This window comes from Sinohyriopsis cumingii, chromosome 3 (assembly GCF_028554795.1).
Source record: "Sinohyriopsis cumingii isolate HCF-2022 chromosome 3, ASM2855479v2, whole genome shotgun sequence".
Lineage (NCBI taxonomy): Eukaryota > Metazoa > Mollusca > Bivalvia > Unionida > Unionidae > Sinohyriopsis > Sinohyriopsis cumingii.
Window position 1 is genome coordinate 105,297,168 of NC_142963.1, and position 23,296 is coordinate 105,320,463.

Sequence of the window (23,296 nt, forward strand, 5' to 3'; positions counted from 1 at the left end):
TGCAAAATGACGCTTCAGCCAAAGAAGATGCACTGCTCTAAGCAAGAGGGTCAACCATGCATTGATGTGAGCAAGATATCATATCCAGACAAGGCTGAGGAATTCACCTATGCTCTTTCCAAGACGTTTGACTCAGAACCCCCCAATGGCAGTGCCAAAGAAAGATGGGATCACATCAGAGAGACTGTATACAGCACAGCCACACGGATCTTTGGTAAGAAGCAATCAAAGAACAGTGACTGGTTTGAGGCTAACTCTGCCACACTCATGCCAGCCATAGAAGAGCGTCGCAGTGCTCACCTGCAATACAAGTGATCCCCCTGCCAGAAGACACTACAGGCATACAGGTCTACCAGAAGCAAAGTACAGAGATTAGCACGGCAGTGTGCCAATGAATACTGGCTTCAGCTCTGTCAGAGTATCCAGTCAGCAGCAGATATTGGAAACATCAGAGGCATGTACAATGGCATAAAGAAAGCAATGGGTCCCATGAAGAAACTGACAGCACCACTGAAGTCTGCCACAGGCGATACCATCCACAACAAGGGCAAGCAGATGGAGCATTGAGTGGAATACTACTCCGCACTGTACTCCAAAGAGAACCATGTGACCAATGATGCCCTCAACGCCATTGAAAACCTCCCTCTCATGGCCGAACTGGACGAGAAACCTACTGTAGACGAACTAAAGAAGGCCTTAGAGAAACTGTCTCTAGGTAAAGCCCCAGGGAAGGATGGCATCACAGCAGAACTCGTCAAGTGCGGATGTAGTGTGCTGCTCTCACACCTCCACGACCTCCTCTGCCAGTGCTGGGACGAAGGTGCAGTGCCTCAGGACATGAGAGACGCTAACATCATAACCCTGTACAAGAACAAGGGCAACAGAAGCGACTGCAACAATTACAGGGGCATATCACTTCTCAGCATCGTGGGTAAAGTTTTCACACGCGTCATCCTGAACAGACTGCAGACGCTTGCTGACAGAGTTTACCCAGAGTCGCAGTGCAGGTTCGTGCAGAGAGGTCCACAATCGACATGATCTTCTCTGTCGGGCAACTGCAGGAAAAATGCAGAGAACAACACAGACCCCTCTTCCTGGCCCTTATAGACCTCACCAAGGCATTCGATCTGGTCAGCAGAGACGGACTCTTCACAATCCTGGCGAAAATTGGTTGCCCTCCAAAGCTGCTAAGCATGATCCAGTCCTTCTATGATGACATGAAAGGCACAGTGCAGTATGATGGCTCAACATCTGACCCTTTTGACATCCACAGTGGAGTTGAACAGGGCTGTGTCCTTTCCCCCATGCTCTGCGGCATCTTCTTCACAGTCCTGCTCAAGCACGCCTTTGGGACGTCCACAGAAGGGATTTACCTGCACACACGATCAGATGGCAGACTGTTCAACCTGGCACGACTGAAGGCAGAGAGCAAAGTGCGTGAAGTAACCATCCGGGACATGCGCTTCGCAGACGATGCTGCTCTGGCCACCCACATAGAAGCTGAGCTTCAGTTCTTGATGGCCCGCTTTGCTAAAGCATGCGATGAGTTTGGGTTTAGCATAAGCCTAAAGAAAACAAACGTGATGGTTCAGGACGCAGTCCCCCCAAGCATCATCATCAACAACTGCGAACTTGAGGTGGTGAGTCAGTTCATGTACCTTGGCTCTACCATCACCAACAACCTCTCACTCGATGCTGAGCTCAACAAGTGGATTGGAAAGGCATCAACAACTCTCTCCAGGTTGTCGCAGAGAGTGTGGAACAACAGCATGCTGACCATGAACACTGAGGTCACCATGTACTGTGCATGCGTGCTAAGCACTCTCATGTATGCCAGTGAAACCTAGACTTTGTACGCCTCGCAAGAGAAAAGACTGAGTGCCTTTCACATGCGATGCCTCCGACGTATACTCGGGATCACCTGGAGCGATCGAGTAACAAACAGCGAGGTGCTCGAGCGTGCCAAGATCCCAGTGTGATCACACTCCTCTGCCAACGCCACATCAGATGGCTGGGCCATGTACATCGGATGGATGACAGACGGATCCCCAAAGACATTCTGTATTCGGAACTCGCCTGTGGCAAAAGGTTGATCGGACAGCCACATCTCCGCTTGTCTGTAAGCACGACATGAAAGCCCTTGATATCGATGTCAACACCTGGGAAGAGCTCGCTCATGACAGATCAAGCTGGCGACATGCTCTGATCACTGGTCAGAAAGCCGGAGAGGACAAGCAATGCTTGCTAGCTGATGAAAGACAATCGCAGAGGAAGAAGCAGCAGCTCCAACCAACACCTGACACAACCTTCAAGTGCAGCAAGTGCAGTGGGGACTGCCACTCCCACATTGGACTTCTTAGCCACAGCAGACGCTGCACAACCACCAACCGGGTCATCTCTCATGGGCGCAGTTCCATCATCTCTCGAGACTAACGGATGCCAACAACTGTTATGTGCAACCAAGTCAGTTAGCTGAACAAAATGGTCCCCCACACACACACACACACACAAAAAAATTGTGGGTTTGGGTGGTTGGGTAATAAATGTGGGCGGTAAAATGCGTGCTTCGTCGGTACAGTTACCATCTTGAATTGATGCATATTAAATGAGAAATACACCGGTAATGAAAACAGAACACATAATAGTTTACTTTATTTAGAGAACCATGAATTGGTACATATACGTGAATCCTGTTTATATATAAATGTCTAATGTATAGCATGAAGTATCAACACCGTGTACTCACCTGCGAACCTCATCATATGCATTGAATCCACAACACAAGTGATTCCATCGAAAATATGAACACACATCTTTAAAATATTCATTAATTTTGTAACAGGTCATATTGGTCTGAATTCAGTGGAAAAACATAGCACATTCACGTAATGAATGATGAAGCACATTTACTTTAAATTACATTCGTTAAAAGTTAGTTGCGTTTTAAGCCGGCATAAACTTTTTCCCCAACAAAAAGGAAACTTTCACAGCACAGTTAACGTGTTCCAGTCATATTGGAAAATGCAAAAATCCATCAGATTCCATCACTTTTATTTTAGTTTGGTACTGATTTCCTTTGAAGAAAAGTTCTTTGCTGTTATTGAAAGATTGTAATTGGCTTTCTTTGATGAAGGGAGCATGCGCATTGAAGTCACCGCTAAAGGACAGCTTTGGAGAACCAAACGAATGCCCATTTCTTACTGTGGTGGCAACATCAAATAATTGTATTGCATGATTGAGACTGGTATTTTTTCCATTTGCTGAGCACGTTTTCATAACAGTCGGTGCTTCAAAGGTAATCTGTTTCCTTTGAAATTTCAGCAGACTATTTTATCTGGGTACATTTTTAAAAAGGAATTGGCAGTCGTTTAGACTATTCTAGTCACTGTCCCTCCATGCATACTGAATAAACCAATAAGTAAGATGCATTTTTTTTTTTTACATTTGTTGTAGCAGCGTGATGCTGCCTTCCACTCATGAGTCTGAAAATTAAAAATGGGTAAACAGACGATAGAGATGCAGGTGTTCTGATGACAGGGATTATTGCAGAAAACGTGAGCGTTCTGAAGAATTTAATTCCAAGTGAAATGAAGAGGAATTTTACTTATCAACCACATACAAATGTCAGTCTTTGTAAATATATTAATTGCTAGCGAGCAGCTGAAAATCTGATGAAAGATTACGAGTCAGTGTCTTGTCCCGTTGATCTCCACTACCAGAAATGTCAACAACAAAAAAGCAGATATTTCACAACATACAGAACTCATGCTAGATGTCAGGACAAAGAATTTGTTTATGTAACAATAGATAAATTTCATTACATTTTATATCCAGTTTGCGGCTTCCTTTCATGGGGCCTCAGAACTTCTGCACTCCAAATCAATGGGTGTATATAAAAGTTTAAACAGCCAACAATGTCGCCAACAAATAAAAAAGCCACATGGTATGTTTTGCTGCCAATCCAAGTTTGAGACATTGGCGAAGACCTACGCGATCCCAGAATAATCTTTCTATGCGTTTTTTCTTCTTCTTACTTTTAAGAAGAAGAAAAAATACTTGTTCGTGAACATGAAAAATATTTTTTCGTGTACAAGAAAAGTACATATAAAATTTCAGGAGCCAAGCCACGATCGTCTTGTATTATTCATACACGATCTCTTCCCCAAAATGATAGCAACTTTTTACGGTTTTTTTTTTGTACTTTCTAAGTTTTTTTTGTGCGCAAGAAAAATACATGTATATGAAATTTTGGGAGCAACGCCACGACCGCATTATATCGAATTCGTGTTATAATGGAGCGCCTTATAGTGGGGTCACACTGTATTATGTTCTATTTATAGCAACTATCCTATTAACCAGAAACATGCTGGTTCTACTTTCAAACTTTCGACCTCGTATTCTATTTATAGCAGCTGTCTGGCTTAGTGCGGAGAGAACAGACTGGTTTTCTAATTTTTAATCTTTACTCGCAGATTCTTTTTTCTAATTTATATTTAGTACAGAACCAGTCTGTATTTACTTGGCACTAAAAAGTATAATTTATTTTAGTCGATGCGTGTATGAGAGCAAAAATATCTCCTTTCAAATAATTTCACAGATGGATTAGAAAAAGGCCAAAAATAAACGAAACATAAAATAAAGTAGAATCCTCCAAAGATGAGGACATGAGGGCAGCATCACGTGACATCTATTGCAGGACGTGTGGAAATAATTTTACTATTTGGCGCTAAAAGTCTTCAGATGTATTCTAGTCGATGTTTGTGTTAGAGCACATATATTTTTTCAAAGAATTTCACAGGTGATCAGAAAAAGAAAAGAAAAAAAATCCTTCAAAGGTGAATACATGAATGGTATAATACAGTGTTCCATTCTCGGGCACAGCAGCTCGTATTGTTGCTTAAAATTGGCCTGTTATACATGTACTATATGCTTTAGTTGCTGATGTAAATGAGAGACAGTCAAATAGCTTCAGAAGTGTTAGATTTTTTGTCAAGAGATATCCCTTTCCTTGTCTACCTTGGATCAGCTGGAACGAGAATTCCTGAAGTATAAAATTGGGATTCTACCTGACAATATACTTAATGCAGATAGAGTTGGTGTGCAGTGGCACCTTATTTCCCAACTAAAAGACACAATCACTGGAAGATATAAATTTCCTCCTCTTTGTCAGGTTATGAAAGGAATATTGGTTCTTTACCATTCTCATGCTGACAGAGAATGCTCAGTATTGTTAACAAAAATAAAAGTGATTTCAGATCCAGGCTCAGTAACCCATTACTTTGTGCTCTACTGGTGTGCAAAACATTTATGGTCTAAGCTGGTACAAAGTGTTTTAAAATGCAACATGAAAATCTGTTGCTTTCTAAAGCTAAAAGTGCTGCATATGAAAACTTGAAGCAGTTATCATGTTAAAAGACGAGAAGAGCAAATAAATCATTGTTTATTGAATTTTTAGCATGTTATATGTGGATTCCTCTTTTTGTCCACTTGGATTACACTTTTTCTCAAGGGTTGGCATGTATGGGTTGGGTTTCATCTATGCTGTATTTTCGCCTAGTCTGTCAGTGGATTGAAGACGTAACGTTTATAACATTTGCCTTTTCTGAAAAAAATGAATCATTTTCCTATCAATTTCATGCAGGTATGAGTCAATATAACATAAGTTTAAATTTTCTAGGCCCAATGGTAAGCGACTACCATATGTGGCTACTGCACGGTGGTGGCAAATTCTAAATTTTCAATATGCAGTTGCAATGACCCCACACCTGAACCTAAATGTTTAACTATGAAAAATGGGGTCTGAATCTTTGGAGGAAACTCTGATTAGAAAAGGGACTGCTATTCCTTTTAAGTCAAATTTGTAGTCGAAATTGTTGAATCTCAGAGCGAGCTGAAATGAGAAATTGTCGTTTCTTGTATTACATTGCACAGGTGCTCGATCTGATCTTGATGTTGAGAAATAAAACAATAATCTGAGGGGAAAATCACACAGAGTGACAAAAATACCTTAGATTACCCCCATGACCTGTTCTGACACAGAACCCTCTCTATAATAATATGAGAGATAAGGTACATAACTTCCAAATACTTTGTTCCACCCATGACCATCAGTTTCCTTCTGATATTTCTGTTTTTAAAGGCACATGACCATACTATATGACTTGTTTTACTCCTGAGATATTTTTCTATTCATCCAGCCATCATCGACTTTCCTGCATTGTACCAAAATGAAGTTACGTGAAGGAAGAAATCTGTTGTTAATTTCCTGTTTAATAGTTCTTAAGGGAGGATCACAGTGTTAGAAAGAAGAAAAATGGTTACTACACAATAACTAGTTCTTCCTCATATTCAGTCACCAAATATTGCCTGGTACTTTTAGTATGGAAGACCTTTTTTCTGGTTTTAGAGTTGAAAGAACATGATCACTGTGACAGAAAGACTAATAATGGTTTCCTCACGATAACATTAGTTCTGCATCAGAAACCTGATCAAACTTGGTTGTTGGTTGCATTTAAGGTAAGGAAGAACCTTATCGATTTCAGACTTTGAAATGCCCAAGGTCAAGGTGACTGCTTGTGAAAGTGAAAATGGTTTCTTCACAGTAATTTGTAGTCTCTACCATCTACAGTTAAGAACAGTTTAAAACTAGAAGAAAAAAATCGGTTCCCTCAAAAACTTTCTTAAAAGTTTCTCCGTACTTAGTCATCAAATTTTGAGGGCATAATTTGTTCCTTAAAACAAGGAAGAACCCTATTGATTTTTGAGTTGAGGGTTAAGGTCACCAACGCAATGAAGTAAAATGAATTCTGCACAATAACATTGTTTCTGCATTACAGACATGGACAGGCTTTGTGATGTCTTGCACTTGTGCTAAAGAAGCCTTATTTTTTGGTGTTCTAAGGTCACTGGTTTATGTCACTTTGACTGAAATGAGACAAACATTTTCCACAAAATAATGTTTCTTCTACATCAAGTACCTGGACCAAACATGGTGGCTGGCTTGCACTTCCTTGTGGTCAGAAAGGTCAAACATTGTGGCTTGATGAAATATAAAAAAAATCATCTGTGCATAAAATATACTGGTCTACACTGAGGATTATTAAACTTGGGGTCGATGTATAATGTGCTGTTTATTGTAGTTTTGTTTGGTATTTTTAAAATAAAACCTGACAATATACAAATTCAGTTTTGGCTAGGAGGGATTTATTCATTGCAAGCCTATGGCCTGTGGACTTTTCTCCATGACAGAGTACTTTGTATTTTAGCTTTGATAAAGGAGTCTGGCTTTGTGACGGTACATGATAAAGTACTTCCTAAGAAGTGCTTATAGAGGGAGTGGTTTTTTCCTCTGATATTGCTTGACATCTCTAGAATTATTTCATTTGGGGTTGCAACTGTACTCATTTAGGCTTTTATGTGTATTGCAGTATATCATGTTGTACTGTGATGATATTGTGATATTTTGAAACGTGTATATAAAATGGTAACACAAGTTTAAATTTTAGTAAAATGATATGAACTTCCACTTGAACCTACTTGCATAAATCATCCTCGGTTTTCATTGGGTTTTATATAAATTTTTTATTTTGCCATATGCCTTCATGAAGAATTGCCATTTTAAAAAAAGAATTGTCTTTAAAGTTAAAAAAACAAACTGAAATTAATATCCCCTTGTTTTTGTTTGATTCATTTTGAAAAAAGAAAAAAAATTGTTCACCAGTTAGTCAGCAGATAGAAAATAGGGTTAATAGAAAGTCACGACATAAACAGGGGACCTTGAAAAGCCTTGAAAAAAATAATTGTTCCCTCCAGGCCTGGAAAACTCGAAATATTCTTGAAACCAAAAGGAATTAATAAATAGTTCTAAAGAATTAAATAAAAAGAAAAGGAAGAAGAAAAAAAGCAGGGAAAAAATAGTCTGTCGCTAAGATTGTGCGGGAACGGAAATTTTTCCACCACTGGCCACTGTGCGGTCATACATTTTAAAATAACGATTATAAGAAGCCCGGATGTAGCAGTAAATTTGGTTCATTCATTTTAACACAGCTGGCAGCTGATTCCAACTTTGATGGCTAGATGAAGAAAAATATAAAGTTTGGATTGTTAGATCATTCGCAGAGAGCTTTGCAAAATGCAAATTATACCATAAGGTAATTGATTTTATGTGCAATATGAGAGAATGCTCCACGGTCACATGCAGCTGGGGGAGAGAAAACAAAACAAGCTCTTGTATTGGCGCTTAAGACCGGCAAAACAAGAAGCCTTAAGCATGAAATCTAAAAAAATATAGAATACAGCTAAAATGAGAGAAATGTTAATATATCTAATATGAAATAGTTAAAAAAAAAAATATTAACACAGTTTTTAAATAAGCGATTATATAAAAAAAACATCTTTACTTTTTTTGTTTATGGGAATGAGTGAAGAAGAAAGCAAGGAACTGAAAACGATATTGAGAGATTGACAGCTGCTGCTGATCATGCATTGAAAGCAAAGATCCATAGGAAAATTTTCTTTATCACATCAGAATAATTTGAGGAAAAGTGCAAAGCGCAAAATCAATGAACTTGAAGGTATTGAAAAACACGCTACAAGGACTGAAAAATTCCTATAGAATATTTTGGACTTTGTATATAGGGTAATGTAGACAGAGTAAAATGAACTTTGTTCAGTGACTACATTATTTTAATTCCCAGATGAAAGATGTTTAATATTAATGGGAAAGATACAATAATCACACTATTAACTACTTTACTTTCCATACCAATAAAAATTGTCAGGAAAACTAATTGCCTAAGTACAGTGTTTGTAACACTTTTTAATTTTTCAGTAAATACTCAGCAAAATAAAAATTAAGAGAAAAGGATTTTGATATTTAAAATTTGGAGGGCTTGTTTTAAGAGATAAAATGTGGTGAATTTTATTACTTGTATAGAACAAAAAAGAGATGAGGTGGTAATGTGTCAGTCACATATCTGACTCTTGAAGGCTTTACATTGACTGGAATGCAATACCATGACAGTATCCATTGACTGGAATGCATACCATGACAGTGTCGCTTCCCATTGGAGTGCAGTCCTGTAGAGTGTATCAATTTCCACCTGGTGAAATGAAGTATTATGATTTGACTACTTGAAGAAACCGTACCACCTGAGAAAATCTGGAACCTTTTAAGAGATTTATATTGCAACAAAAATTAAGCATGTTTTAAAGATTGTACACGAGTTACTTTATGTGTATACATTTTACAGAATGTTAATTTCATTACATTTTATAGAATGTTTTCTTGTACCTAATGTTTTCATGTATTTTGAGTGTGTGTATGTAAGCGTGCACTTTGGATTTTTAACGTAACTTTAACAATTTTCCAGTCATATCGCTGGCAGTTTGTCGTGATGTCTAGCACTGGAGCATAATGCCTGAGACATGTAGCATCATATCCCACCAGGTCACATTATCATGACACCAGGCTGACCAGTCCTAACGCTAACCTCTTAATGCTGAGCGCCAAGCAAGGCATCTGCTTGTACCTTTTTTATAAGTCATTAGTATGACTTGCCCTGCATTCAGACCCGTGACCTCCTGCATTCAAAGCAGACACTCTAACAGCTTAGGCCACCAGAGCAGTCCATATATGTTGAAAAGAATATTTTTCAAAATGTTTATGCAGTTAATTATATATATTTCTACATTTTCATGTAGTTGACATTATGTTGCCATTTTTGTGTTGATTAGCTTTAAAACACGGCATTTATCTGATTTAGTGTACCAAATTTTCATAGCCCTCAATGTTGTCAAAAGGTTGATTTGCTTTCTTTTTTTTCCAGCTCTCAGTGGATTCTCACCAACACATAAAATCAGTGGATTTGAGGAGGCCAAATCTCTGGACAAAATTAATGAGCGAATGCCGCCACGCAAAGATGTGCTGAACAATTCCAGTAGTTAGGACCAAGCAGGTCATAGCCTTCAAACCCATGCTCTGTGCTGTGCAGTTCTCCACTCTGCATCATATTTGTCCAAGGCAGAGGAGCATGATTATGAGATGTTGACAGTGACACCTTGACAGTTGCCCAGATAGACAGAAGCTGGCCATTTACTCCACTACTTCTTCGATTCACATCAGGAAAAGACCCTTTAATATTTCTTTTGGTTCCTGATAATTCCATGCAGTGTACTAAATCTGATCTCAACTTTCCTCCATCAATTTCACCTTGAGCTAAATTTAATATTGCTTTAGCTCATTGATAAATCAAAGTGCAGTTTTAAATCTCATCATTAAGCAGTGTTGGGAATCCATTTTAAAGCATATGCCAGCAAGTTAAGCTGTCTACATGCAGAGTGAAAACTACAAAGCTTTCTTTGGCTTCAGTGCATATTTCTTTAAGTAACTACAACAGTTCTAGTCAGATGGATATTTTTCTACTTTTAATATTCCTGTAAGCAGCTATGATATGAGCTGCATTGTGTTGCATTGATTTCTTTCTAGAAACTGGTCAGCTTCTATTGCAAATGTTGAAACCTGCTATCAAAAACTTGACCATGGGCTTTCATGTTGAGCATGGAAGATGGGATTTCTGTTGAGCTTCACAAAACGGAACTGGGATTACGTTTCTTAAATTTGGCAAGATTCAGAGGGCATGCATTCTGCTATTCAAAAAACAGCTTTATTGTTCGGATTGAGGTACTATTTGTCCAGGACTTGCATATTCCTATGAAACAGCCAGTAAATGAAGGAAGGATGGGTTTGGATTTTCTAAAGATGTATAAATTGATTTAAACCTTTCCATTTTATCTGTTCACAATGAGATTGGAATGTTTATGGACTCTGTCTATGAATGTCCTCTGATGTGCTTAATTAATTCATGAGTGTATTCTGCAACAACAACAAAATGTTAATCATGTTATTGAGACAGAAATTATATTTGTAAATTTGCAGCGTACCTGATTCATGAATATTTCATCTTTTCAGGTTATTGCAAAGGCCATTGGAGTTGATGAAAGTATGAATCCATTGCTCCCTACAATACATTAAGAAAGATCCAAATTAATTAGCATTTCATTCATTTTGCTTGAATATTCTTCTCATTTAGATTCTATTTGCATTTTCATCATTATTATTCTAGTATGTAAAGATCTGTGGAACAAATGGTCTTCTTCACCAGTTACCTCCTGCCATATCTTTTGACATGTCTTTAAACTACCCTTCCTCATTGGAGGTAGAATCTTTGTTAAGGCTTGTTTATTTTTCCCAGTAAGTTTATTTATTTATGTGTGTGTAATTCAACAAATTTTCTGTGATATGATGACTGTTCTGAACATTCTGTAAGGGTAACTGACATAGAATGGATTGGAGAAGCTATAACTTGTAGAAAGACATCTTCCATCTCAAAATGTATGCAAAGATAATAGGATTATTGAAGGAGATTTTGTCCTTGTAAATTCCCATTGGCTGTCCTGCTTTTACAAGAGCTATAAGCTTGTGTCGATTCCCCTGGCAAAATAATTTTACTGAATACGGTAAATAGCAGTTTGCAACTTTTGCATTCTGCCATACAGTAACAGCTATATTGCTTTTGGTAAGGAGAGATGTGGCATAACCTGCACCATCATTGGTCCATTGAGTCCTGGTTGAATGTGGCGAGTTACCATTATTGCAGAATGCGCAAATCATGATTAGTATTTATGTTTGATAGAAATTATGATGACCAGTATCAGCACAGGCTGGGGTCACATCTGGACTACTAGCCAGCATACAATGGTACGGGTAATAATACTGCTTGTGAAAATTTGATTCAGATGCCTATGTACTTGGATTTTCCTTGTATTCTCAGGGCTGTATTTGTGCTTTAATAGCTGGTAAGAAACTGACATGATAAACTTGAACATCTGTGTATGCAATGGATTGTCTGATTGATTGAAAATTAAAATACTAACATTAAAATTCAGACTGTTGTGACATCACAACTATTTGATGTAGTGCCATGTCGAATGAAATTGGGGTGGGGACCAAATTTTTCAAAATGGGTTGGAATGTCAGTAAAGATACTTTCTTTGAGTACCTGAAGATGCAGAGTGTGGTTTTTTTTCTGTAAATATGTTTTGACCAGCTATGCCAACATGTATTCGGTTAAACTTGATCTGCAAATGTAAAACAACCATTAGAATCCTAAAATTCAAGACTTTTATCTCTGTTATATGTTTTTGATGTATTATATAACCCAAAGGCAGCAAATGACAGTTGAGCAAAACCATTGTATTTCATCGAGTGAACAACTTCAACAGCACCTAGTATACAGAAGCCGCCAAACATTCACACACAGTGTCATACCATTGCAAGTGTGGAGCTGCTAATTAATACTTAGAAATAGTTTATGAAGGTAATGCAGGTCATCTGATGCTTCAATGAATTCGTTTGGTTATTTAGAGTGAACAAGGACCCTTTTTTATGAAGTGCCCCCTCATCAAGATTTAATAGCCTTATACTATTCTCCCTTTCCATCCATTTGTTCATCTGATTGTTTACTCGCGCTTCTTTTATACTCCAAAGCTTTACAACCCTTGCACATAATTGAATGCCATTTGGTGGTTGAATTTCTGATTCTGGTAAATTTAATACTAACATTCTTGGACATAGATTTTCACCATTTCAAACAGAGTTATGGCCCTTGTTAATCAACTTCTTATCTTGACCTCGTATGTTATATATAATTAGTTCAGCTTAAGAACCATTTATCATACTCCAGGGTGTGATATCAATTTTGGATAGTTGCATAAGTTCACGCATAACCTACTTGTGCTATCCAATTATTGACAAGTCCTGTTTGGGGTTAATATGAACAGGATAGAACTAGTATTCGAAGTTGTTGATATATCATTGAATAGCATTTAAATGAAAAGCTACAACTAAAGTAAGCTCATAAAACATTTAGAATTTTTTAAACTCTAAATCAATATAAACTTCAACAACAACAAAAACGAATTGTAAATGAATTGAAAATGATGCAGGCAGAACAAAATATGCTTGAAGAATTAATACAATTATTATAGTGTTGGTATAAATCTCTGAATAAAAACAGTTATCTCTCCTATCTCCAGTGCTACAAAACCTACTTCTGGAACTTATGTACCTGTTCCTCTTGGCAGTAACATTTGTGGAAAATGGTTCATACAAGTTTATGAAACAAAAAGACGGTTTACTCACCTAATGTTGAGTGATAAAGCTATCCGAGTTGTTAAGGTAATTGTAACAATCGAGGAAAACATACTCTTTCCATTGTGACGGATTCTGTTTTGTGCTCGTCTCTTTAACATGCACTGTTCTTAAATTTCTGCATTGCTCCTTCCATCTTTTAACAATGTTTACAAAAACCCACATCATTTCACCTGTGCTCAACATGCGTAAACAGTGGCACACATTGGTCTATTTAAATGTTGTAAACCAAGATGTAAAATGTATTCTCACAAATACAGTAAAATATGCTGTAGTTGGGTTCACAGATCTTAAATAAATTGTCTAGGGTTGAATAGGGTTGTGCCATAAATATATCTGAAGTTAGTCTGAAATGCATAAATTAATTAGAATGGAATGGATCAAGAGAGACCAAAGGTATAATGGATTACATTTGGATTAGGCCTTTGTTTCAAGTAGGATTTGTATTTCAAGCATTTCACTTCCCGGAGTTGAATTGTCACCACTAAATGCCTGTCGGCAATGTTTAAGACCTTTTAGAGCAAACTGTAGTGAATGGGATCCTCTGAAATGCACCCATCACTAATAGTTCTAGTTGTATTTTACATTGCAGCATAAATGATACAACCTTGTGATAAAGAGTAGAATCCAGTGACAAAATGTTTAAAGGAAGCTGACTCCCTCCCCCACATTGAATATGATTACCTTTTTATTCGTACTTTGTACTATCAAAAATTGACAAAATGTATGTGAAGCAAGTGACAGACTGCTCAAATAAAAATGATTACTTTTTTATGTATACTTCATACTATCAGAAAGTAAACAGCACAAGAGACTTGTTGACATTTATAAGTCTTCTATATTAAAAGAAAAAAATTTCAAGGCATCAGACATTTCATTTTGAAGTCGCATCAATCTAGCATAGAAAATGTTGCAACAAATCATTTTGGCAGAAGATACACAGTTTCCAAAATTATGCATTTTCCTTTAGGGCAAATATATCTTTATTGGCTGAAAAAGGCATTCAGGCTTTAAAAAGGTTTGGTTGGATTTAAATCGAGCATCAGATATACATTCATGAGGAAAAAAGAATATTTCTTATTTCCATGAGTAAAACATTTATATCCACTGAATTTTTTTTTCTTAAAAATAGTACATATTGTCATGCTAGTTCTAAATGATAAAGATTAAGATGGATCCAATGTGTTTTCATGTGTCGGCCCTTAAGCAGAGCATCTTTTGTTATTTGTCCATCTGTTACCAGTTTTGTTTCCAGATGACAATTCTTGTGGATGGCATGCACTTGTTTTCAATTATTGACCATGTACCATCATCAGAGTTTGTTGACGACTTGCACGATGGGTTAGAAAGAAGCTGATTCATTTGGGGTTAAAGGTCTAAATCAGTGCAAGCCGAAGATAAATGGCGTTTACATAATGACTTTAGACCACATACTATGATGTATGTCTGTGGAGGGCTTGCACTTGAGTTTTTGGAAGAGGCCCATTGATTTTGGGTGAATAAGATAAGGGTTATTGTGACTCGGGGGAAAAATTGACTTTGTAGAACAACATTGACCAAACGTGGTAGATGTCTTGGACATGAAGTTATAAAGAAATCTCTTGGTTCTTGGATTTAATAGAGGTTATGGTTATTGCAAGTCTACATAAAAAGAAGTACATTAATATTTTCTGCACATCAAGTTCAAGACTGCACACCTGGACCAAAGGTCGAAGTTGCTGACACCCATTGGTAAATGATCTCCAGAGACCAGTGTGTCTGCATAGACGACTATTGAATGCTGTGTAATGTACTGTTCTATATGCTGGCACTTTCCTTTGGTGGTAACGATCTATGCTAAAGGGACTACATGTATTGTTTCATCTCAGAAATGTTGCTTTCTTGCTGCTCAGTTGACATCTGCAGTTGCTTGGCACATTTGTTTAATTCTCTGATTCATGTTGGAATTGATACCTCTATCAGTCAAATGGTAAACACTGGAGAGTTCATAATTTTCATTGTTGTATGAAATTACATTTTTATTGTTGCTTTAATTTTCGGATTGGAGGTAGTGATCCTTTTGATGTTAAAGTATTACTTTGTATTTGAGATTGATTTCTGTTTTATTGTCATGAACTGTGTTGAAGTGTTGAATTCAAGTTTTTCAGAGTTGTTGCACTTAGATCTGCTGCTGCATTCAGGTGAAACTTTGGTGATATCACTGTAGGTCTAAAGCTTAACACAATATGCTAGGAGTTTTGCTGGTCTCACCTGCACAAGCAGGAAACCTTTTCCATAATTGTGAACAGTGTTGATTTTTTTTTTGTTCAGGTTTTTGAGAGGCGCATATCTAGATCAGTGCCTACATTCAGCTTTAACTTGAGGATGATCTTCCTATGGGTCAGAAATTGATATACTGATGTGCTAATAGTTCCTGTCATGCCCTTCTTGCCTACTTGAGCATAAATTGAGTTCATTGTTGTAAATAATGTTGAAGTTTGGAATTGACATATTTACAGTATTCTGCTGAAACATTGAGATAATATTATAGGTCTGAAATTTACATGCTTGGTATGTATTTAGTTTCTATCTTGCGCGTCTTGTCTATTTAAAGCAGAAATACTTGTTACATCATGGTCAACAATGTTAAAACTTGATGTGGAAGTTTATAAATGTCAGATACAAAGGGTATAGTGACAACTTTTTGGATGCAGGTGAAACACCAGATTACACAGAACAATTGTTTATAAAAGGATCATTGTTTATGGATGATTTCAAACATGAAATCTATGAAATACATTGTTACCCAACCAAAAAAATTAGTAATTCGAAGGTAAATTGTTTCACTTGAATATTATAGCTCATAAGCATATTGTGATTATAATAAAGTCCATTAACTGATGCTTCAGTATAAAATACAAGTACATTCTTGTCAGTTAGTCTGATCTTCCAATCATTGATATTTTTGGACACTTGAAAATTCTTGCTGAAATTCTTTGCTTTGATCAAAACTGCGAAAGATGTGAAGTCTAATTTTACTGGTGTAGAGCAAGCATTGATAACAAATATGGACCCCCCACCCTTTTTTTTTTTTTTTTTTTTTTTGTTAGGTTATGGATATACATGCATTCAAATCAGATCCAAGTAAAAACAACAGATGTTGATCTGCCAGCACATTATGCAATGACTGATCATTATCTGTGCTTATGCCAGTTGGATTCAACTTGTAAACCAGTATATACCATAATCTGTTCATTATTACTATGCCAGAACTTTGTATGAAATAAAGTAGCATGGTAGTACATGCATCTAGCATTTAAATGGCATACATGCAATTGGTCTATCACCTATGCAGAGATAACCAAACCTTGTTGGCTTACATTTTTTCTGTGTGGAAAATTGCCATTATAATCGTACCATATATACTCATCAGGTCCAAGTGCAAAACATCATTAACCCTAATGTACCATCACAATATACTGGAAAATGAGGGTCTGTGTTTTTTCTACTGATTTGTCCTAGCAAAATACTTGAATTCGGATCAACTGGCACAGACAGTACATCTGGGTCTACCTTTTGCTGTTGGACCTAACTTGTACACAAGTTTATATGCTAAGTATTAATTTTGGTTTATATACTGAAAATGTTTAAATGTTGAAATAATAAGTATTTGAAGTGGTGTATGATACAGTATCATTCAGCTAGACAGAGATCAGATCTGAATCTCTGACATGCCTGTATTTATTTAGTACTGCTCACCTTTGTCAGTAAAAGCATTGACTGACGATCCCTAGGTATTGGCTAATTTTTGGAGCTTGACTAACAAATGGTGATCTGTTAATTTTATAGAGTGTGAATATGACTGGCCATCATTTAGGGTACTAGATGCATATGTACAAGGAGTCTGTTGCATTCTTCCTCACCAAACAGGGATATATATTAGCTATAAAAAAAAAGGTGAATTTACTGCACTGGGCAATTTTTGTCATATTCACAAAAGATTGACATGTGCATCTTTTGTTTGTGAAGTTTCCCATTCTTACTCCAATGATAACAGTGCAATATATATGTAACCCAAAAATATAATTTAAACCTTGTTGTTCGTATCTAAATAGTTTGAACATTGATGACATTTTCAGAATTGTTCTTGCTTTTGAAAATTTTTCATATACTGTTGGTATTTAATGTTCAAGCTTTTCTACTTAAGATAGTATAATTATAGTGTGGGTGTGTTTTGTTCTTCCATCAATAGTTTGTTGTTAATTCTGAGTTGATATATTAAACTACTGGTACTCATCTTTACTAAATGGCTGGTATATACAAATAAAAATACACTGATTTATCACTGATAGGTTTTCTCATTAATAGATACCATTTTGATGTAAATGCAACTTCCAGAGCTAACTTTCATCTGAGCATTATGTGTCTTATATTTACCTAAATTAACCTCTGCCAGAATCTCTATTGAAATCGGTGGACAGATTACACAATATACATGTCTCCACAGTTGACTGAAATCTTTCACGATTTGATTTGATATATATTTTGTGTACCATCTTGATATGTGCTAACAGTTAATTTCCTTTCTACCCTTTGACTTGAAAGAATGATTTTCATTATTAATGCAGTTGAGTGAATGAGAGCAGAAGATTAAAATACGTATCCTCTGTTTGTATAGTACAAATTTTATGTTGGTTTTGATGTTACTGCATTCAAGTATACATACCCTGTTTATTTGACATAAAAATCAAAGAAGAATGAGATAATCCCAAATCCTTTTGCAATCAATCCATATTTGGTAGCATATAGGATTTATTGTCCCTTCTAGAATATCGACCACTTTTGTATGTACAGGTAGGACTAATGACATGTAGCACTCCATAAAATCTTGATGACATTGACCTTCATTTTGAAGCTGTACTTTTTAATTGTTTTGTGACCCTCAGAATGGAAAGAATTGGGATTGTTTGCTCCATTTATCAGACAGGTTAACAACATGAAATTTGTGTACCACTGCACAACTTTGCATGCTTTTGTGTTCCTTGGGGTTGGGTTAGATGTGAACAATTCATAGTTGCCTTTAGTAGAGGGTCAGGTTAGAATAATTGAAACAGAAACTCTTGCCATTACTAATATGCTTGTAAGAATTTGTTCAGTTGTTAAAACGAAGAAAAAATGTGCATCATATGTGAAACAGTACAAGTGATGTTGGGGGAAAAAAAACGGGGATAATGTTTCAACACAACAGCCATAGACTAAAACTACATTAAGTGACTAGCACACAAATATTGACTAAATGAATGGAAGGAATTAGGCAGTTACTATGATAAAATGTTGTGCATTTAATTGGCTCAACTGATCATAGACCAAAAAACCTTATGAGAAGGTCTTTTATGCATTGTCTGCCTGTCTGTTAACACAGATGTGTTACGGTTACTCCTAAACTACTTGAAGAATTGCCACGGAACTGTACATGGACACGTTCATCCCATGGTCTAGTTGGTCCTTAACAATTGATATACCCAGACATCCAAAACAACCACTGTCCGTCTAGAAAATCGTGTTATCACTACCACAACTACTAAATGGATGGTCATATCTAACGTGTTTTTACTGATCAAGTGATGTCTGCTTGGTCCTAAATGAAAATGTTGCTGATCTGATGCCTAATATGGGCATTTTTCAGATCTTTTTACATCTACTCCTATATGGATTGCCATATCAACATGGGGCTGTCAGTAAAGATCTTGTGGTAACTAGTTGGTCCTTAACAAAAATGGTACTGATCTGATTTCCACCAGAGCAACTATATTGAAAATCTTGTTATTGCGAACTGCTGAACAAAAGGTCGTACTGTTGTGGGGTTTTCACCAAAAGACCTATTGTGACGTCCACTTTTACCACTCTGGTGGTTAGAGTGCCCACCTCAGAAGCTGGAGGTTGTGAGTTCGAACCCTGGCCAAGTCATACCACATACTTTCAAAAATGGTACTAACAGCTCCCTTGCTATGCTCTCAGCCTTAAGGGGTTAGTGTTAGGACTGGTCGGCCTGGTGTCAAGATAATGTGACTGGGTGGGAACATGATGCTACATGTCTGCAGCACGATGCCCCAGTGCTGGACATCATTATAAACTGCCACACTGCAGATATCTTAGTGATATGACTGAAACATTGTTAAAGTTAACATTAAAAATTCTAATCACACACACACACTGATGTACATTTGGTCTTGCATGAAAATTATGCCAATCGGACATCCAGTAAAGCTACCCCAGTGATCATCTTGAAAGGCGTTTTATCACTGCTACTTCTGAATGGATGGTCATATCAACACAAGGTTTTCTCTAAAAGACTTTTTTTATATCTAGTTGGTCTTAAATGAAAATGATCACAATCTGATGCCCGATATGACCATGATTTCGGAATCTTGAAAAATTGTTATTGTTGTCAGTGTTCATCCTCAGTTGATGGTTGTAGCATTATGGTTTTCATTAAGCCTTGTGAAGTTTAGTTTCCCCTAAATGAAAATGGTGCTGATGTCCATGATTGCCACCAATGCAGTCATCATGAAAATCTTGTCACTACTCCCCCTGAGCGTAATGTCCTCGTGATATAGGGGTTTTCACCAAAAGGTTTCATGTGGTGTCTAGGTTTTCCTAAATGAAAATCGGGCCAATCTGAAGTCCAATATGGCAGGGACAGTAGCCATCTTGAAAACCTTGTTATCAGTACAACTTGTTAATGGAAAGTGATATTGAAGTCCAGTTAGTCCTAAACGAAATTGTTGCCAACAGATTTTTGATGTGGCTGCCACAGAGCTCAGCGTGCAAATATCGTCACTATTTCGCCTGAATGAATGGTCATGATATATAACATTTTGTTGATCATAAATTGAAATGGCGTTTATTTGACATCCAGTATGTTTCCATATTGCAAATCTAGCGGTGTGGCATTGTTTGTTCCTAAATGAAAATTACTACCTTCAGTATGGCCACCATGGTGGTTATCTTTAAAATATTGTCATCTCTACTCCATCCAAATGGATGGCTGTTTCAGCATGGGGCTTTCAGCAGTATACTTGTGATACCTAGTTGGTCCTAAATGAAATTGTGCCAGTTGTATATCTTAAATGGCTGCCATGATGGCTTTAATTGAAAATCTTTGTCACAACACACCTTGAATGGATTAACATTATAACTTGGGGTTTTCACCAAAGACTTGTAACAGTGTTGACTTGGACATGACAGAAAATGGTGTGAATTTGAAATTCTACATTTTCAACACTTAACAGTTGAAAAGAAAAAAATGGTGTCTATCAATTTGCTTAGTAGAACATCTGTTCTTTAAAAGAACCCGTCAAATTAAGTGCACACAAGTAAACATCATACACATCTCTTCATAATTGTAAAGATTACCAGTGTTTGTTGGCAGGATAATGAATGTAATATATGCATTTTATCAATATATGCAAATGTGCAAACTTCATTACTGAAAACGAAGAGTTTCAATTAGAATTTAATAATTTGCTGCAACTATTTGAAGTCCACTGATATACTTTTCATGTTATTTGTCAATGTTAGTAATAGGGTTACACCTGTTTTATAAATGCACTAACTCGAGTAATGTGACTCATTAAGGGTTGCAATTCTCAAATACAGCAACATTTACAAATGGGATCAGGAAAACTACATAGATTGATAAAGTAGATACTTTGTGTTAGCAGTTGTCATGTATAACTGAAGCTTTACCTAACTCGTCAAGATTGAGTGGAGCAGTTGCGAAAATTTTGTTTGACTATCATATGTATTTGTGTACAAGTCTGATCCAGTTGCATCCAACAAGCCCTGATCAGTATAATATACCACAGATCAGGATCTCGGTTTGTTTTACAGATTAGTCCTAAGGAATTGTGGATTAGGGTCCATGTTGTTTGCAGGTGGATCAGACTTGTGCATAAGTATATATGGTGGGTCAGCATACTGCATTTATTCATGTATAATAACCACCTGACTTGAAACTGTAGAGCCAGATCTACCACAGGATGATGGGTCATCATAGCAAGGTGACTGTGAGATAACTGGAACAAATGACAAATCTTGTTTTGCCACAGCATTATGTGAAAAACACTTGGTCTCTACTGCTTGCATTTGAAATCATATTGTACACAGGCAAACCGGTAAACTCCTGAAGGATTGGTACACTAAAATGAATACTTTCATCAGTTGCAACATTTGAAATGGTTGGATTTCAAACCATTACATATGCATGTGATATTTTATGGATTGTGTACTAGGTTGTCTGTTATTTGGTTGATGAGATGTAGGTTTGAAATTTAACAAGTATGCTTGAAAATACTAGGAAATTGCAACTAACTGGTACACTGGCTCAGAGAAGCCATTTATGTTTTACCAGGGTTTAGTGTGTACAGTTTGGAGCAAGATGATAACTACATATGTATGAATTAATACAGAAAGATATTTATTTTCAATATATTTATGAAAGCTGTTTGCATAGTACATTTATTCAGTAATTAATTTCTGTTGTTGTAATTTTCACTTTTTTGTTTGTACGAGTGAAGTATTGCCATATGGATTAAGTGGAAAAAAATTAGGCAAGAATGGAATTAGTTATTGAAATCCCAGCACCCACCTAGTCATACAAATGAACTTTATTCAAAATACTAGATAATGTTAACTTTTATTATTTTTCATAATTATCACATATTTTTCCCAGCTGAATTATATGCTATAACTAGCAGGAATGTTCCTATTTCATAAGCCTGCATTTTGTCAGTTGTAGTGATTAATGTATAGTGTATCATTCCTTTACTTTTCCAAGAATTTAAATAAAGTTCACGTGTGTATTATCCTAAGTATAAAGCAAAGTTTAAATTTTAACTTTTGAAGTGCAGCCCTTGTTATTACATTTTTCTACTGACGTACTTAATTGTATACAGGTGGTACTGCTCTTTTATGAAACAGCCTCTTATTTATTAATAAAAGGTGTGCAGAAGATCGAAATGGAAACGCTGTAGATATATACAGAGCAGTATAATGAAACTTGGCAACACCATGTTTCAGACTAGATCTTAATGCTTGCAATGTAGAGTAACTGTGTTAGAAAACAATATCTGATGAACTACGGTGTAAGCAAAGCCCCCCTTTCAAGAGACCATTAATTCTAGTGAAGTAAAGGAGCCTATCCTGTGGTTATCCAGAACCATATTGTCCTGTTCTTGTGTCTCTACTGACCGATACAAGGGCCAGAATACACGAATAGCTAGCTGTATGACTCTAGCGAATGTGACAAATTAGTAAAAATGTACTGGAATACCTGTTAAGACTCCAGCCTCTTTTCAGGAGTGTTCTTTCTTTGATGTGGCCTCAAAACAGTAACCACTGTAATAGTAGTTTGCAAATCACATAGCTTTCTACATATGCAGCAATTACTTATTGTAGAACTTAAATAATGATGATAGTAGTAACAATTTATGCATTATTGGCAATTTGTGCTACGTTTCTAATTTGTTACCATGTATGCAAGCTACCACGTTTACCATTGGGTTACTATCATGTGAAAGATCTACATCGTTTACATGCATTTCTTCTACACAGCTACTGTTGATTTTCTTAAAGTAATACTTGTATAAAAAGGTACGCGCAGACACTGTGATCCCTGGAAAAGTGTCTGATGATATTACTTAATGTCATTCAATCTAATTAATTTTTTTTCTAATTTTGAAATTAAATAAAAACTTTCCTTTACCTTTGTACCTAGTTTTGTCCTGTATTTTGCAGAATGAATTTTAACTGATACACAACGAGGTAGGCATGACGATTCTATTTAGGGAAAAAGTCTGTAGTGTAGACCCCAGAATTATTATGTAATACTCGTAAGGTACTACATACACATGTACATGTCAAATCCAACTGCAAGCAATATAGATCATTGTCTCTTGGCACACTATGTGCCAGCAGATCTGGTCTGTGCATGTGAGCATTGATATTTCGAACTGCCATCAGTCACTGGCATTCAACCAATTGTGCACCGCTATCTGACTAGTTTGAGTAGGTGATTGTTGTTTTTGTTTTTTTTATCCTTTTAGA

At 36.6% G+C, this 23,296-nt stretch overlaps 1 protein-coding gene across 3 annotated transcripts in view; it reads left to right on the top strand.

Moving 5' to 3' along the window:
• LOC149803464 (protein phosphatase 3 catalytic subunit alpha-like) overlaps nt 1-22,959 on the top strand; it is a 104,833-nt gene extending 81,874 nt beyond the window's left edge. For all 3 annotated transcript variants that reach the window (XM_089953172.1, XM_089953173.1, XM_089953174.1), the window contains one exon: nt 9,828-22,959. In XM_089953172.1, the coding sequence (XP_089809298.1) occupies nt 9,828-9,946 (119 nt within the window). In that variant the 3' untranslated portion in view covers nt 9,947-22,959. The remainder of the gene's footprint in view (nt 1-9,827) is intronic.
• Nucleotides 22,960-23,296: the final 337 nt, after the last annotated feature.